Source organism: Bos indicus x Bos taurus, chromosome 25 (genome assembly GCF_003369695.1).
Source record: "Bos indicus x Bos taurus breed Angus x Brahman F1 hybrid chromosome 25, Bos_hybrid_MaternalHap_v2.0, whole genome shotgun sequence".
NCBI lineage: Eukaryota > Metazoa > Chordata > Mammalia > Artiodactyla > Bovidae > Bos > Bos indicus x Bos taurus.
In genome coordinates this window covers 16,070,215-16,086,147 of record NC_040100.1, presented here as the reverse complement: position 1 = coordinate 16,086,147, position 15,933 = coordinate 16,070,215, and the positions used below count along the sequence as shown (strand labels likewise).

At 45.9% G+C, this 15,933-nt stretch overlaps 1 protein-coding gene and 1 non-coding gene across 2 annotated transcripts; both read right to left on the bottom strand.

Annotated features, from left to right (window-relative positions):
- Positions 1-3,187: 3,187 nt before the first annotated feature.
- Positions 3,188-4,921, bottom strand: ZG16 (zymogen granule protein 16). The gene is made up of 3 exons (XM_027527850.1): positions 4,662-4,921; positions 4,347-4,479; positions 3,188-3,652 (listed from the first exon to the last, which is right to left on the bottom strand). The coding sequence occupies exons 1-3, from the start codon at positions 4,774-4,776 to the stop codon at positions 3,337-3,339; spliced, it is 564 nt and encodes a 187-aa protein (XP_027383651.1). The 5' UTR covers positions 4,777-4,921; the 3' UTR covers positions 3,188-3,336.
- A 7,677-nt stretch (positions 4,922-12,598) lies between these two features.
- LOC113884040 lies at positions 12,599-12,705 on the bottom strand. The gene has a single exon (XR_003508793.1). It is a non-coding gene; the product is annotated as a U6 spliceosomal RNA (small nuclear RNA).
- Between the last annotated feature and the right edge of the window lie 3,228 nt (positions 12,706-15,933).

Here is a 15,933-nt window from a genome sequence, read left to right as displayed (position 1 = left end):
TCACCCTCTTGCATTTACTTATCAATTCTTCTGAGCCTATCTTCCCCCTCAAATCTCTCAAATTCTTCCCTTTCCTCTCTTTCTCATGTTATTGCCTTTGTACAGACATTATCATTTCTGATCTAGAACTAGTCTCTTAACTGTTTTATCTCATCCTGCTTTATCTTTCTTCCATTTCCCCAATTTACACCAGAAAAATGATGTACAGCTTATCAATCCAATGGGCAAAATTTGATTCGGTGCCATCCCATAGCCCATAAAGTTTAAATAGTTCAGTATTATGTTCATGGTTCCTGCCTTTCTGTGAGGCTTCTTCTTTTGCCCAATTGTGCTTTGCATTTTGCCTGTACTGAATCACTGAACCATTTTGCCTGTATCGAATCATGCCAATCATCCCACATGACACAGGGGTGCAGTCAAAAAGTGGGATGAATTTTATGTGATTTATATATCAATAAAAATATAGTTGTATAATATTCCATTCCATGGACTTGAGAGAAATATCTTCATATTTCTACATAATCTAGACTTAGTACTGTTCCTCCACAGACACACACACACACACACACACACACACACACACACACACAGAGACTTCCCTGACCTCCCAGAGAAAATTAACCCTCCTTTTGGCTCTCTTAGCATATTATGAAAATCACCTTTGTTATGCCACCAAACCAACAGTTTTAACTAGAGGAAAAGAACCAGATCTTCAGTACTCTTTGTATTCCTACCCTTTAGCAGGGACTATTTGGTAAATGTGTGATTAGCTTAATTCAGCACTCTTAAAACTCAAGTTTTTAAGTAAGGGGACATTTTCCTTAATCTGCCAAAACCTAATAAGGACTAGATAAAAGCCAGGAATCCCTCCCCTTAATTCCCTTCTGCCATGGCTGCCCCATTGGTGCCAGTCCCCTAACTGGGTGAAAAAAAAAAAAAAAAGAGGCTTTCCTAAAGTTGACCAAATATCTGATCTGTCAAAAGGCTGTCAGATTCAGCCATAAGAAGGACTAAAGTATTGATATATGCTGTAACATGGGTGAAACTTGAAAATACTATGTTAAATGGCAGAAAGTAGACATAAAAGGCCATGTTGTTGTATAATTTGATCTGTGTGGAAGGTCTGGAATAAGCAAACCTATAGAGACAGAAAAGAGGGTTACTAGGGGCTGGGGGAGAGGAGAATGGAGAGTGACTGCTTCATGGGGACGGGGTTTATTTTTGAGGTGGTGAAACTATTCTGGGATTAGAGAGTGATGATGGTTCCACAATCTGTGAATACACTAAATACCTCTGAAAGGCATACTTTAAAAGGGGAATTTTGGACTTCCCTGGTGGTGCCCTGGCTAAGAATCCACCTGCCAATGCAGGGGACATGGTTCGATCCCTGCTCAAGGAGGATTTCACATGCCATGGGGCAACTAAGCCCACATACCACAACTACTGAAGTCCATGCACTCTAGAGCCAGGGCTCTGTAACAAGAAAGGCTACCACAATGAGAAGTCCGTGAAGAACAAGGAAGACCCAACCAAAAAATAAATAAAATTTTTTTTAAAGGGTGAATTTTATGGGTCTTCCCTGGCCAGCCAGTGATTAAGACTTCGTGCTTCCAATGCAGGGGGTGTGGGTTCCAACCCAGGTTGGGGAACCATGCCAATCATCCCACATCACACAGGGGCTCAGTCAAAAAGTGGGGTGAATTTTATCTTATGTGATTTATATATCAATAAAAATATAGTTGCATAATATTCCATTCCATGGACTTGAGAGAAATAAAGGCATTTTTATAAGAAACAGACTAGTCATGAGTTTGTATCATGCTAATATTTCTTTATAAAATTACATATACATGACTGTTATTTTTGTCTAATTGGGAAAATGTGACCGAAATTCCCTGGGATGTGAATAAACCTATTGGGAGCAATGAGGAATCACCACCACGAGCACAAATATACAAACAAAAAACTGTCAAAAATTTGGGACCAAGAACTAGAATTTCCAAAGCAACTACATACCCTTAAATCCTTGCTGAATATGTCCAGTCCCCTAATGCTTCCCCTGAACTCTAAGCAGCCCGTTCAGTCCACAGAAACATGATGGAAAATCTCCACCCCAACCCCACCTCCTGGAATACCCTTTTGTTTTGAGGGTAAAATTGGCAGCGTGGGCTTCCCTGGTGGCTCAGTGGTGAAGAATCCGCCTGCCAATGCAGGAGATGCAGGTTCGATCCCTGGGTTGGGAAGATCCTCTAGAGAAGGAAATGGCAACCCACTCCAGTATTCTTGTCTGGGAAATCCCATGAACAGAGAAGCCTGGCAAACTACAGTCCATGGGGTCATAAAGAGTTGGATACAACTGAGTGACTAGACAGCAACAACAGTTGGCAGAGTAGAAGCTGTTGAGGTGGTGACTTCCGGAGGAAAGAACTGAGGTCTGAGAGAGCTGAGCATGGACCCCAGGACTTTCGTGTAAAGGTGGGAACTAGGATGGGGTAAATAGCCAGAGTCCTTGGCAGGCACTCGGGCTAAACTTTGGGAGTTGGGTGGGTTCTGGGAAAAAACGAAGGATGATGAACCAGGCACCCACAAACAGTGGGTGGGTTGAGGTCAGGAGAGTGAGGTGACAGCCTGTCGGTGGAGAGGCACTGTCTCAAGAAGACAAAGGAGGAAAGGGTTGGAGAGTGAAACATCTGGAGTTTTGGCGATAAGCCACGAGTTTGGCCTTACCTTCAGCCTCCAGTTTGGGTAAACACTTGAAAAAAAAGAATCAGTTCAGGCCAGAATCTTATCTCTTCTATATTTCTAAAAGTTATCTCAACTGAAAATACTTTTGTAAAATTTAGTTATTTGGGGCTGTGCTTTGTTGCTGCACTCTGACTTTCTCTAGTTGTGGCGAGCCCTGGCTACTCTCCTGTTGCGGTGCATGGGCTTGTGGGCTTAGTGGTTGTGGCGAATGGGTTTAATTGTTCCTCGACATGTGGGATCTTCCCAGACCAGGCATCGAACCAGTGTCTCTTGCACTGGCAGGCAGACTCTTAAGCACTGGACCACTAGGGAAGACCTCATCTCCTCTTGATAAATTATGAAGAAAAGCTCAGGATTCTTTCACCTCTCTCCCTCATCCTCCCACTCTTCCCCAGACTAACACACAACAAGTAGCCAGAAATGAGATTCGCACATTCCTATCCAGAGTCAAGAGGTGCATCCCACTAGCTGTAGTCATGCCCTTTTATTGTTTGTTGTTTTTTTTTTTTAATTGAGACATGGTGGTTTTAATTGGATGGTGGTTAGTGGTGAGTGGGTTCCCAGGTCCCCATTGTAGGGTTGCGGTGCAACTCAGCAGCTCTCATAATCAGAGGGGTAGAGGTCCCAGTGGAAGCCGATGGCATCAATAAGGGAGCCAGCTCGGCCACTGATGAATCGTAGCACAGTGTTGGGGTACAGGGGGACAGCGTTGAAACTCGTGCCTGTGTCTTTCCCGAAAGACAGGAAGCGGAACTTGTCCGTCACAAAGACCAGCTTTCTCAGGTAGGTCTTGTACTTTCCCGACACCTGGACAATGGATTCCCCAGGGTAGAGAAAGATCTCATCCAGGTCTCCCGAGGTGCCACCCACATAGTCGCTCCACACCGTGCCGTAGCGCACCTGGAGACTAGGGGTGGAGTGAGGAGGGAAGAAAGGGAGACACTGAGTAAGGTGATCAGAATACAGGAGCTGTTGGCCTACAGGCTGAGACCTTCAGACTAGTGACCGAGGTAACAGCCCTGAAGAGTGTGAGGGTTGGATGAGCCCTGGAAGGGCATACACAGAACTTCAGCTCCTCATCTTGCTGATGATCAGGCTCACAGAGGGAAAACAGCTTGCCTGGAATCACCCAGACAGTAAAAATCAGAGCTTGCCTTTGGAGTCTACATTCCCATTGGGCCCCCACCCCTTACTTGAAAGAAGAAAAGGTTTTGTTTTTTTTTTCCCAAACATCTGAAAGGCCCCCACGAGGGGAGAGACTTGTTCGTGCTGTGCCAGGCTCCAGTGTCAGAAGGACACATGTTTGGGGAGAGGTATCAAGCTAGAGAAGGAGGATGCCAGGTGGGATTTAAACCTTGGGTGGGGGTAAACTAGACAATGCCCAGGTCCCTCAGAGTTTAAGGTATATGATTTACTCAAGATCACACATGTGGGAGTCTTACAGGTTTCGGCAGCACAGGTCTCAAATCCAAGTCATCTAATAACTTTTCTATATCATGTTATCCCTGTGACTTACTGATGTGACCCAAAGTGACTGAGACCTTCCTAATTTAGTAAGATCCTAGAAGGTCGCCAAAGCACAGAATCTCGAAGACGCTTACCCTACGATGTAGTAATTGCTGACTCGAATGCGAATGGCGGTGATGGGGCCATCCAGCTGGTTTCCAGACTGGGAGAATCGTTCTCCTCCCCCACCTCCATATTCTCCACTGTAGGAGGAGGCCCTGGGCTGAACTGGAGGGAAAGGAGGAGTTGGGGGCAGAAATCCCCTGAGAGCTCAGTTTCTGCCCATCACCCCTCTTCCTCCCACAACTCGGTTCCAACCACCCCAAGTCAGCCTCTGAAAGCCTTGGCTGCTCGCAGTGCGGGCGCCTGTCTTCCCCTGATCTGTCCTGGACTCCGGGCTTCTCGCTTACTCTCTGTGGCAGAGGCTGAGGCACAAAGTAGGGCGAGAAGAGCAGCAGTCAACATCCTGGGGCTGGAGTGAGAAGAAAGGAAGTGAATAGTCGCCCTTATCCCCTCGAAGGCCATTTACCCAGGTGCCTCTGACCTCCAGCTGAGTCTTGGGGTTCTTGGTCCTTCAATGCAGACCTCATCCACTCAGTCTTGGGGTTTGAAAGAACTGCCCATAGTCTCTAGTCCTGTTCATCACAGATACTATCTTATGTGTCCTTAATCCCTCTCCCTCTCCCCTGTCTGGCTACAACCAACCCTCCTCTTCCCTCCCAGGCTAGATCAATCCTGACTTTCTATCTGGATTAAGCTGTGTCGACCCCTGTTCCCTCCTAGCACAAAGCAGGAAAGGAATTTTCTAAAGAAGTGAGGGACTTCCCTGGTGGTCCAGTGGTTAGGACTCCGCACTTCCACTGCAGGGAGAACAGGTTCCATCCCTGGTTGGGGAACTAAGACCTAGAAGCCACATAGCAAAGCCAAAAAAAAAAAAAAAAGTGGAGGACATCTCCAAATTATAGAGATGGTTGAGTTCATCAAACCAGGAGTCTGAGAAAAGCCTAAAGGAAGTCGGGCTGGGGTAGATTGGCCCAGCTTGTGGGGCATCTGGGGCATAGTATAAATTCCTATGTTGGTCCTTTTCTCAAATTGGAAAGAAAGGAGCATTTTAGAGCATTTATCTGTCACTTGGAGAGTGAACACGGTAATAGAAGAGACAGCCAGTATCACCATCCAAGCAGTTCTGGTGGAGATGGGATAGCCCAAGAAGTTTGAGAAGGAGCTGGAATCAGCTCAAGATATTAGATCCCAGGTGCCTGGTCTATTTGTCATACCTCTTTCTCTGCTAACACAAATCTGGCCATGGGTGTATCCCCGGTGTCTCCAGCCCTACAGTTGAGATCCAGACATCTTTACACCTAAGACTAGCTCCGATTCAGATGCCCCGGGTAGTTGACACCCAGGTCTCTCCTGCTGCTCAGTCTAGGAAGTCTCTTCTTCAGCTGAGCTTGAATTTCCCCCTAACTCAGATCCAGGAATCCCTGTCACCCCTTAGCCCACACCTCTGTCAGCCCTTACCTGGCAGTTTCAAGTGCAAAATAGCCCCCCTAGAAACTTCCAGATCTCTTATACCAAGTCCAAGCCCTCCCCCTGCTGTGTGAACCTCACCTGAGCAAACACGACCAGACTCCTAGGATCAGTTGTCAGGCAGGATCTGGAACTTATCCTATCCCAAGGGTTACAGGTGGCAGGGTGGGGCCAACTCTGGGCCAAGGCCTAGATCTCAGGAGAGGCAGAATAAACTTGAGAAAAGATCACCAACCGAGAGACCAGCAGCTGTGTGCGGGCAGCACTACTCATCACCTGGTGCTATCCGGGGTTCTCCCTCCCCTGTTTGATTTCTGCTGGTGCCCTTACCTGCAATCTGCCCTCTCTCAGGATAAACATTGCCCTCTCCAGGCATTTGAAATATAGACTCTCTTGGAAAGGGATCACACTCCCAACACCTTATACTATTTGCTGGGCAATTTTTTTCTCTCCTCTCATATTTTATATGAAAAAATTCAAAGTACAGAAAAGTTGAAAGAATATACAGTGAACATCCATATGCTCACCATGTAGATTCTGTCATGGTTAATTTTTTTATTAAACTGAGTCAGACGAAACAAAGATCTACTTCATTAAAAAATAATTTTATGTATTTATGTTTGGCTGTGCCGGGTCTTCGTTGCTGCACCGGCTTTTCTCTAGTTGTGAGGAGCAGGGGCTATTTTTCGTTGCAGTGCGCAGGCTTCTCACTGCAGTGGCTTCTGTTGTTGCAGAGCACAGGCTCTAGGGGGCGAGAGCTTCAGGAGTTGCTGCAGGAGGGCTCAGTAGTTGTGGCTCATAGGCTCTAGAACACAGATTCAGTAGTGATGACAACGCATGGGCGTACCTGCTCTGCGACACGCAAGATCTTCCCGGATCAGGGATCGAACCCATGTCTTCTGCACTGGCAAGTGGATTCTTTACCACTAAGCCACCAGGGAAACCCTCTCATGGTTAATATTTTGTTGTACTTTCTATTTCTTCCAACCATCCATCCTCAATCTGTCAGCCTCTTCACAAACTTTTTCTAAGAAGAGTGACTTGAGGCAACACCTGCAGATCCCCCTCCCCGGAACAGATAGTCAGTTTAGTGGGCAAATGGGAAGCTGAGGAAGAAAAGCAGACAGGACCTCCCCTGGGGGCCGTGCTGGGCCCTCAGGACTTCTGGCACCATAGCTGAATCTGCCTGGCACTATAGCCCACACAGGGCAAAGACTCCCTCCTGTGGGTCTGAAACTTCCCACGATTGGTGTCATCGATTTCTTCTGTCAGCCCTTCTCTTCTGGGACCCCTCCAGGACTCGCCCTCTCACCCACTGAGGTAACAGGTCAGAAGGACAGAGGCCAGGGAGGGACTGGAACCATTAGCCTCGGTTATTAATAACCAGGAGCCCAGCATTCAGAGGACAGGCTCACCATCTGGTGCTGAGGACCCATCCCAGGAAACAAAGGAGCCCCACCCTGGGGAGCCGGAAGTAGGGCGGGGCTCCTGGTGAGGAGATTCCGAGATCTAGGAGGGCAGTCAAGGATGAGCTGTGTGATCTCCCTTCTCCAACCTTCTGCGTGTCCAAAACAAGCACATCCTGGTGCCCACTTTTATCTCATTCCAGCCATTGTGTCCTCTTATGGCTTTTGTCTTTCTTTCAGTATTTATTGTTTATTTGGTTGTGCTAGGTCTTAGTTGTGGCATGTGGGATCTTTCCCTGACCAGGGATTGAACCCAGGTCCCCTGCATTGGGAGTGCCAGAGGCTTAGCCACTGGACTACCAGGGAAATCCCAGCTTCTGTCCCAGCAAGTGCAGCTTCCTTGCACTTGCCTTTCTCTCCCGATTCTCTCTCCTTCCTTTAATGTCTTGATCTTCGCCTGACATCTCCTATCCCAAGGTTTTCTCTTTATGTTCCCTCTCTCAGTGACTTTTTCCTTCTGTTCTTCTCTTCCTTCCTTGTCTCTTTGTCTCTCCCCAACTCTCTCTCTAACTCTGCCCTCACCCCTCATTATCACCCATTTCTTTCTTCTTTAATAGGGGCACATCACACAGTCTGTGAAAAAAATACTGGAAATCAAAGATGGCAGCTCAGAGAGATCTGAGCGGAACACCTTGGGAAAACTCCTCCGGGACCCTCAGAATAATCTCTTACATTGGTCATAGGTTCATTTTCATGCACCCACCCCAACAATGCTGTGATCCAGGGTCTCCTCTCTGCCTGCAGACTGGGTTCTGGGTTCTGGGCAACAGTTCCTTAGCACCCTCTCCAGCATGACGGAGATGCCCTTCCTCCAGTGGGAGGGGTCTCAGGGTTCATCCTCTGTCCTCCTGGAGACAAGGAAGGCCCCTGTGTAGCTGATGCAGGTAACTCTAGAGCTTGCTCTGATGCTGCACCTCAGGAGCCAGAAGGAAGAGGCAGAGGCCATGGAACACCAGGTCCCCCTCTGCTTCTACCTCATTAGCTCCCCTTTGAACTCTTTCACATTTAACCCACGTGCCAGCTGGGGACCTACCTGTCCCAGTCTATGAGCAGTGAAAGGCACACCTGCCCTGGTCCTATAGACCAGGAAAGTCCAAAGCCTTCCCAAGCTTTCTGCTCTCCCAGGCAACTTACACTCTGTCACCGTCTCCTTCGCCCCCTTAGCAAAGCAACTCACTCAACACATGTTTATGGCGCATCTATAGGTTGGAGGCACCACCCCAGATGTTGAAGAGATAGCAAGGAGGAAGAGATTCAAATCCCACCCCTAAGAGCTTCCACTCCAGTGAGTGCGTGCATGAGTGCTAAGTTGATTCAGTCGTGTCTGACTCTTTGGGACCCTATGGATCGTAGACCACCAGGCTCCTCTGTCTGTGGGATTCTCCAAGCAAGAATACTGGAGTGGGTTGCCATGCCCTCCTCCAGGGGATCTTCCCAACCCAGGGATCCTTCCATCGGGGGTGGGTGGGTGTTGTCAAATGAACAACGACATCACTGTAGGAGGTGTGCTATGAAGAAACCGTCAAATCAGAGTGAGAACATGAAGAGGGATAGGGAGGCTGCTTCTCCAACTTGGAGGGTTCTCTGGTCCGTAACATTTGTGAAGAGACCTGATTGAAGTCATGAAGAGAAATACAGCTATTTGTGTGAAGAGTGGACCAGGCAGAGGGAACAATGAATACCAGAGCCCTGAGCAGGAAGCACGTGGGATGGGGAGGGCAGGGTGGCTGGTGGTAAGTGAGGGAAGCAGGTGGGAGGCAAGTTCTGGGCAGTAGCCAGTGGGCAGAGGATTCAGGGAGAGGGAGATGTGGTCAGAGGTTTGGAATCTTTCCGAGAGTGAGGGGAGCCACTGAAGGGTTTTGCCTTTCAAAAGCTTTCCTTGCAGGACTTCCCTGGTGTTCCAGTGGCTAAGACTCTGAACTCTCAATGCAGGGAGCCTGGGTTTGAACCCTGATCAGGGAACTAGTTCCTACAGGCTGCAACTGAGCGTTTGCATGTTGCAGCTAAAGATCTCTCACGTCTCATTGAAGATTGAAGATCTTACATGCTACAACTAAATAAACTAAATAAATTAACTTTTTTAATATTAAAAAATGTCTAGTGGGCAAAGGTGACTCTGCTAAGTTGCAAAAGGGGCTTCTACCCCCTACCCCACTGTTCTTCATGCCCCACATGTTGCCCCTCAGTGGCCTACAGTTGGCTCATGTTGCTCCAGCTACTTAACATGCTCTCCTCTTTCTACCCACCCAGTACCTTCTACCCTTAGGACAGTCTGCCGTATCACCACCACCACCACCACTGCAGCCACTCCGTGCGCCCTCCGCCACAGCTTCTCTCCTCAGCTCCCTTCTCCCAGGCTCTGAACTGAAATCAAGCTCCTTTCTCTGACCTCCAGCTGTGCTTCCTCCATCACTTGTTATCGTTCAGTAGCTCAGTCATGTCTGACTCTGCAACCTCATGGACTTCAGCACGCCAGGCTTCTCTGTCCTTCACCATCTCCCTGAGTTTCCTTAAACTCATGTCCACTGAGTCGGTGATACCATCGAAACAGCTCATCCTCTGTCGTCCCCTTCTCCTCCTGCCTTCAGTCTTTCCCAGCATCAGGGTATTTTCCAATGAGTTGGCTCTTCACATCAGGTAGTCAAAGTATTGGAGCTTCAACTTCAGCATCAGTCCTTCCAATGAATATTCAGGACTGATCCCCTTTAGGATGGACTGGTTGGATCTCCTTGCAGTCCAAGGGACTCTCAAGAGCCTTCTCCAGCACCACAATTCAAAAGCATCAATTCTTCGGCTCTCAGCTTTCTTCACAGTCCAACTCTGACATCCGTACATGGAAAAACCATAGCTTTGACTATACGGACTTTTGTCAACAAAGTGACCTCTCTACTTTTTAATACGCTAAGTTTGTCGTAGTTTTGCTTCCAAGGAGCAACTGTCTTTTAATTTCTTTTAATTTCCTCCATCACTAATATGGTTCTGATTCGCCTGCACTGTAATTTACCTGTTTTCGTGGACTCTTCTACTGAAACGGGAGCCCCTCCCACAGCAGGGACTATGAATCCACCTCTGAATCCTGGCTCCTGCATCTTACCTGGTCCAGACCAGGTGTCCTCCAGAAAGGACTGTCAAATGCCTTGGCTGCAGCGAGACTCCTAGGAAGTGTACCCGCCCCCCCGCCCCCGTTTCTTCACATAGCTAAGCCTTTTTTCTTGCAGGGAGGGCATGTGGGTGTCCTTCAGTTTCTCATTTACAATTCCTCTGGAAAAATTCTGTATTCAGAAGAATACTGGGTGTAAAGGCAGAATTCTGTGTTGAGGTCCTCCATTCAATACTTCTTAGTTGTGTACATTTAAAGAACTCACTTCATTCTGGAGAGCCTATATTTCTGCATTTACCAAATGAGAAAAAAATCTCCAGATCAACGCAAATCCTAAAGTACAGTGTTTCTCAAACTGTAGATCTTAAGACATTGGTGGGCCATGAAATCAATTTAACAGCTCAGGACCAGCATATTTTAAAAATGGAATAGAAAAGAAATGAAGAGAGCAGAGCATGTAACAAAGTTAAATACTGTGGGCTTTGGGGGAGCTTTTTTGGCCACTCGGCTCGGGGAATCTTATTTCCCCAACCAGGGATCAAACCTGCACCCCCTGCAGTAAAAGCGTGGAATCTTAACCGCTGGACCACCAGGGAAGTCCTTACATTGTTTTTTGAAATAGTGCAGTTAAACACTCTGCATGTGTAGTGGGTCACGATATAAAATGTTGCTTCCTGTTATGAAATGTAGTAAAAAAAAAACTTGAAAAAAAAATGATATCTACTTCTGTCAAAGGGTAAGGTTCCTGTAGAGTTCATTGATATAATAATGCATTTGGTTGAAAATTATCAGGCTAGAAGTCTAGACCCTCTAGGGCAGTAACTAAAGTGGCTCTAGATTCAGGTAGGTAAATGTACAATGTTAATAATTTTTAAAAATTGAGATACAATTGACATATAACATTATATTAGTTTCAGGTATACAGCATCATGATTCAATATGTGTATATATTACAAAATGAGTTAATCACTTTCGAAATCAGAAACCTATAATAATGTACCAAGAATTTGTGGACAGACTGCTGTATTATGAAGAGACATGCGTTTAAAGCCTGATTCCAGTTTTCACTCTTTTCATTACCTACTGAGCCTCGGTTTCTTCCTCTGTAAATTGCAGATAATGAGATCAACTTTTGGCAATAAACCTGGCACATGATCTGTACTGAGTAAATGTGTATTCTCTCCCTTGAGAATTTCACAAAACATGGCCTTCCTTTTTGATCTCTTCAAGATAAAGATGGTTTAGGAGGCCATATCTTTTTCATCTGCAGTTAGCTTTATCTTAAAGCTTGGCTCAACTTGAGTTTAGATCCTGGAGATCTTGTCGAATGCATCATAAGACTGCAAAATAATTTTGTGTAAGTTGGCTTGAACAACTCAAATTAAAGTCACTTGGGAACCTGGTTTTAATTTTCTTTTATTGAGATATAATTACACAGTAACTTTTTTTTTAACCTGTTTTTGCTTTCTCTTACTGAATTGCTTTATCCACTGCAACTTTTTATTTTTCCCTTTGTTTAGTTTTTTGTTTCCTTTAATCTGTTTTGCTCCTCTTCACAAAAATAATCACCCTCCAGAACGTATAACAATATAGTATTCAAAGGGATGAAATCCCTGTCCATCTGCGTTGTAAATCAGCCAGTGCTCATATATGCTGGATAAGTTGCTACCTATGTGGGAGTCATTCCACCACAATGCCCTCTTTCTTGCTTTGTGTCAGAAAGAATTCAGCTAAAAATAGGAGCATGTTTGGTTTCCTTGACACATCACATGAGGTTCAAAGAGTCATCTGCGCTCATGCGTGATGTGTTCTGCAAATGCATTAAGACAGAGATACTGTGAGGTGCTGGTGAAGAGTACAGTGTTGGCATTCAGCCACCACTGCTCAGATGGTGTGTGCCCGGGGCAAGTTACTCATTTATTTATTTTTAAACAGGAGAAAATCAAAGTTTAATAACACGTATATATGGGAGAGAGTCAGAAAAAACTGAGTAACTCACCAAAGTGGCTGTAGCCCTGCCAGCCTCATCTAAAGACAAAAGATGTTAAGGGTGGGGAGAGTCAGCTCTGGGAGGTGACCAGAAAAAAAAACATGGTAAACAAGGAGCCCAAGCCAGTCAATCTTAAAGGAAATCAACCCTGAATATTTGTTGGAAGGACTGATGCTGAAGCTCCAAGTAAACAAGGGTGATTGTGATGCAGGTTTAAACATTGTCTTCTCTGAAGATAAGAATTTGTAGAGAGTTGATAATAAAATTATGGAATGCTTTACGAATTTGCTTGGCATCCTTGCACAGGGGCCTTGCTAATCTTCTCTTTTTTCCTACAATTTTAGTACATGTGCTGCTGAAGTGAGCACCTGAGGCAAGTTATTTTACTTCTCTCTGCTTCTGTTTCCTCACCTAAAAAAAAGGGTGATAACCGTACTCACCTCTTAGGACTCACTCCAGAACACGGCCTGGTGCATGGTGAGTGCCAAGGAAATGTTTCTATATGAATCAAGAGTGCACTAGTAAAACAAATGTCTCGTGTTCTAAGGAGGGGCTCCATCCAGTGGAAATGAGAAAATCCTAAGATTCCTAATTACCCCTCACGTTTTAGTTACACACCTAAATCATATATTTCCAGCATTCTGTATATACGCCTTGATTTTGTTCTTTTCCTTCCCAGTTGAATACAGTGCAGACCAACTGCTCATTGCACATCCAGCTGAGAGTCATTGATTTTAGCATCCATGTGCTCACATGCTCAGTCGCTTCAATCATGTCTGACTCTGCGACCCTATGGACTGTAGCCCGCCAAGCTCCTCTGTCCATGAGACTTCCTAGGCGAGAATACTGGAGTGGGTTACCATGCCCTCCCCCAGGGGATCTTTCCAACCCAGGGATAGAACCTGAGTCTCCTGCGTCTCCTGAATTGCAGGCTGATTCTTTACCGCTGAGCCACTGGGGAAGCCCCATTAGCATCCACAGTACTTAGTATGTCTCAGCTTTGTCCCTATTATACCAAGGTCATGAGATCTTGCACGTTTTCTCTAGTATCATCACTTTTTCACGTCCACTCGTTTTATGTAAGTGAAGGCAAAATGGTCAACTAGCCACAACTAACCAGACACACAGGCTAAAGTAGCTTGAACTTCATGTGATCAAAAACATTTATTAGGTCACTTGGAAAATGGAACTGGAGTGTCCCACCTGGAGGGACTCACAGCCTTATGAGGGGATGTGGGGATAAAGGAATGTATAATTTTCAGAGTGCAGTGAATGAGAACAGTGGACGGGCATATGGGGATTCAGCCGAGGACAGAGAAGGAAAGGATCTCACCTGTGGCCAGGAAAGTGTGGTCACCGATGATGGGGTAGCAGAAAAGAGAGGAGCTGGCTGAGGTCCATCCAGCACAGCCACTTATCTTGGGCAAATTACTTAAAGTCTCTCTGGACCATCATTAATAAAAGAAGGATAAGATCTGCTTCATTAAAAAAAATGATACAAATGATGGCACTTCCCTGGTGGTCCAGTGGTTAGGACTCTGCATTTCCACTGCAGAGGGCATGGCTTCAATTCCTGGTCAGGGAACTAAGATTCCAAAATTGGATGGCCAAAAGAAAAAAAAGATACAAATGAACTTATTTACAAAACAGAAACAGACTCAGATATAGAAAGCAAATTTAGGGTTGCCAAAGGGGAAAGGGTTATGAGAGATAGCTTAGGAATTTGAGATTAACAGATATACCCTATTATTATAAAATAGATCAACAACAAGCCTCTACTTATAGTACTTATCTTGCAATGACTATAATAGAAAAGAATCATTTCATCGTACATCTGAAACATAAATCAACTGTACTTCAATGTAAATAAATAATTTTTTAAAGAAAAAGACCCACTTCAAAGGGTTATTGTTATTATTTTGGCTGCACCAGGTCTTAGCTGCAGTGCTCGGGATCTAGTTCCCTGACCAGGGATGGAACCCACGGCCCCTGCTTTGGGAATGCGGAGTCTTAGCCACTGGACCACCAGGGAAGTCTCAAAAGTGTTATTTTAGAGGATTAAATGAGATAGGAAAATGTGCTCAGTAAATTGTGAGGCACATAGAAGACGGAATTAGTTATAGCCAGGAGCAGTGTCATAAGAGGAATAGATAGTTGAACAGGGTAGGATGGTCAGTGGGGGGGAACTGATCATCAAACAAAGTGAGAACCTTCATTACAAGAGGACAGTATCAGGGTAGATCAGGAGGCAGCCGATGATTATCCCCCAGGCAAGCCGTGAATGGAGCCAAGAGCAGACCATGATATTCATGATGACTAATCTATCCTTGCTGGGGTGGGGATAAGCGGCAAAGGGGGGCCAACTCCACTCTGGGAAGCTGAGAATCAACAACGAAGAGAGCTGGGGCTCCTGCCAAAATCCTCAGCTTCTTCATGGGAGAGAGGAAGAGATTATTGGCTGATGGGGGGTTGGTGGCATTGGGCAGGACCCTAGGGAAGCAGTGAAAGGTTTGGAAGAGGCACTGTCCAGAGGGGAGAGAGAGTTGCCCAGATCCGTGTTAAAGGGTGACTAGACGCACTGACTGATGGGTTGTTTGATTTTCTCCAGTAGGACAAAGGACAAGTGGTTGTATTAGTTCAAGGGGAAAGGCTGGTAAGGGCTGGAAGGAGAGGGGTTGAAGCAATTCACAATGATGTCAAGTTTATAGAGGAAGCAGAGTGAGGTCAGGGAGGGTGGGTAGTCAGTGATGGATTTCTGGATGTGGGCACCAGGAAATAGAAATGTCAATAAGCTGGACCAGTGGGTGGAGCGAGAGAAAGGGGAAGCTCAGAGCTTGGGGAATCTGATGGTCAGTGTAGAGCAATCCTTAATGGTAACAAGATTTAAGGTGGTCCCTAATGTGAAGAGGCAGATTCTTCATGATCTTGAAAGATAAGATGAGAAGAAAGTGCTGAATGCAACTCCTTATGTAAAGTATCTAGTATTATCACCGCAACAGCCCTTCAAGTTGAGGATTTGTGAAAAATGAAAATTCAGACACAAATGAAGAAGATTGCCAAGTCCCTCAGAATTATTTGCCAATAAAGGTTCGTCTAGTAAAGGCTATGGTTTTTCCTGTGGTCATGTATGGATGTGAGAATTGGACTGTGAAGAAGGCTGAGCGCCAAAGAATTGATGCTTTTGAACTGTGGTGTTGGAGAAGACTCTTGAGAGTCCCTTGGACTGCAAGGAGATCCAACCAGTCCATTCTGAAGGAGATCAGCCCTGGGATTTCTTTGGAAGGAATGATGCTAAAGCTGAAACTCCAATACTTTGGCCACCTCATGCGAAGAGTTGACTCATTGGAAAAGAATCTGATGCTGGGAGGGATTGGGGGCAGGAGGAGAAGGGGATGACAGAGGATGAGATGGCTGGATGGCATCACTGACTCAATGGATGTGAGTCTCAGTGAACTCCGGGAGTTGGTGATGGACAGGAAGGCCTGGAGTGCTGCGATTCATGGGGTCGCAAAGAGTCGGACACGACTGAGTGACTGATCTGATCTAATCAGAATTATTAAGATGGGTGGTGGTGGTTTAGTCTCTAAGTCGTGTCT

Bases quoted from the DNA above. Each gene is read 5' to 3' on its own strand.
- ZG16 (XM_027527850.1), bottom strand. From the start codon at position 4,776: ATGGCCTTCGAGGGGATAAGGGCGACTATTCACTTCCTTTCTTCTCAC. The intron at 4,480-4,661 runs GTAAGCGAGAAG...CTTTCCCTCCAG, and splicing joins CTCAGCCTCTGCCACAGAGA to TTCAGCCCAGGGCCTCCTCC. The intron at 3,653-4,346 runs GTAAGCGTCTTC...CTCCACCCCTAG, and splicing joins AGCAATTACTACATCGTAGG to TCTCCAGGTGCGCTACGGCA.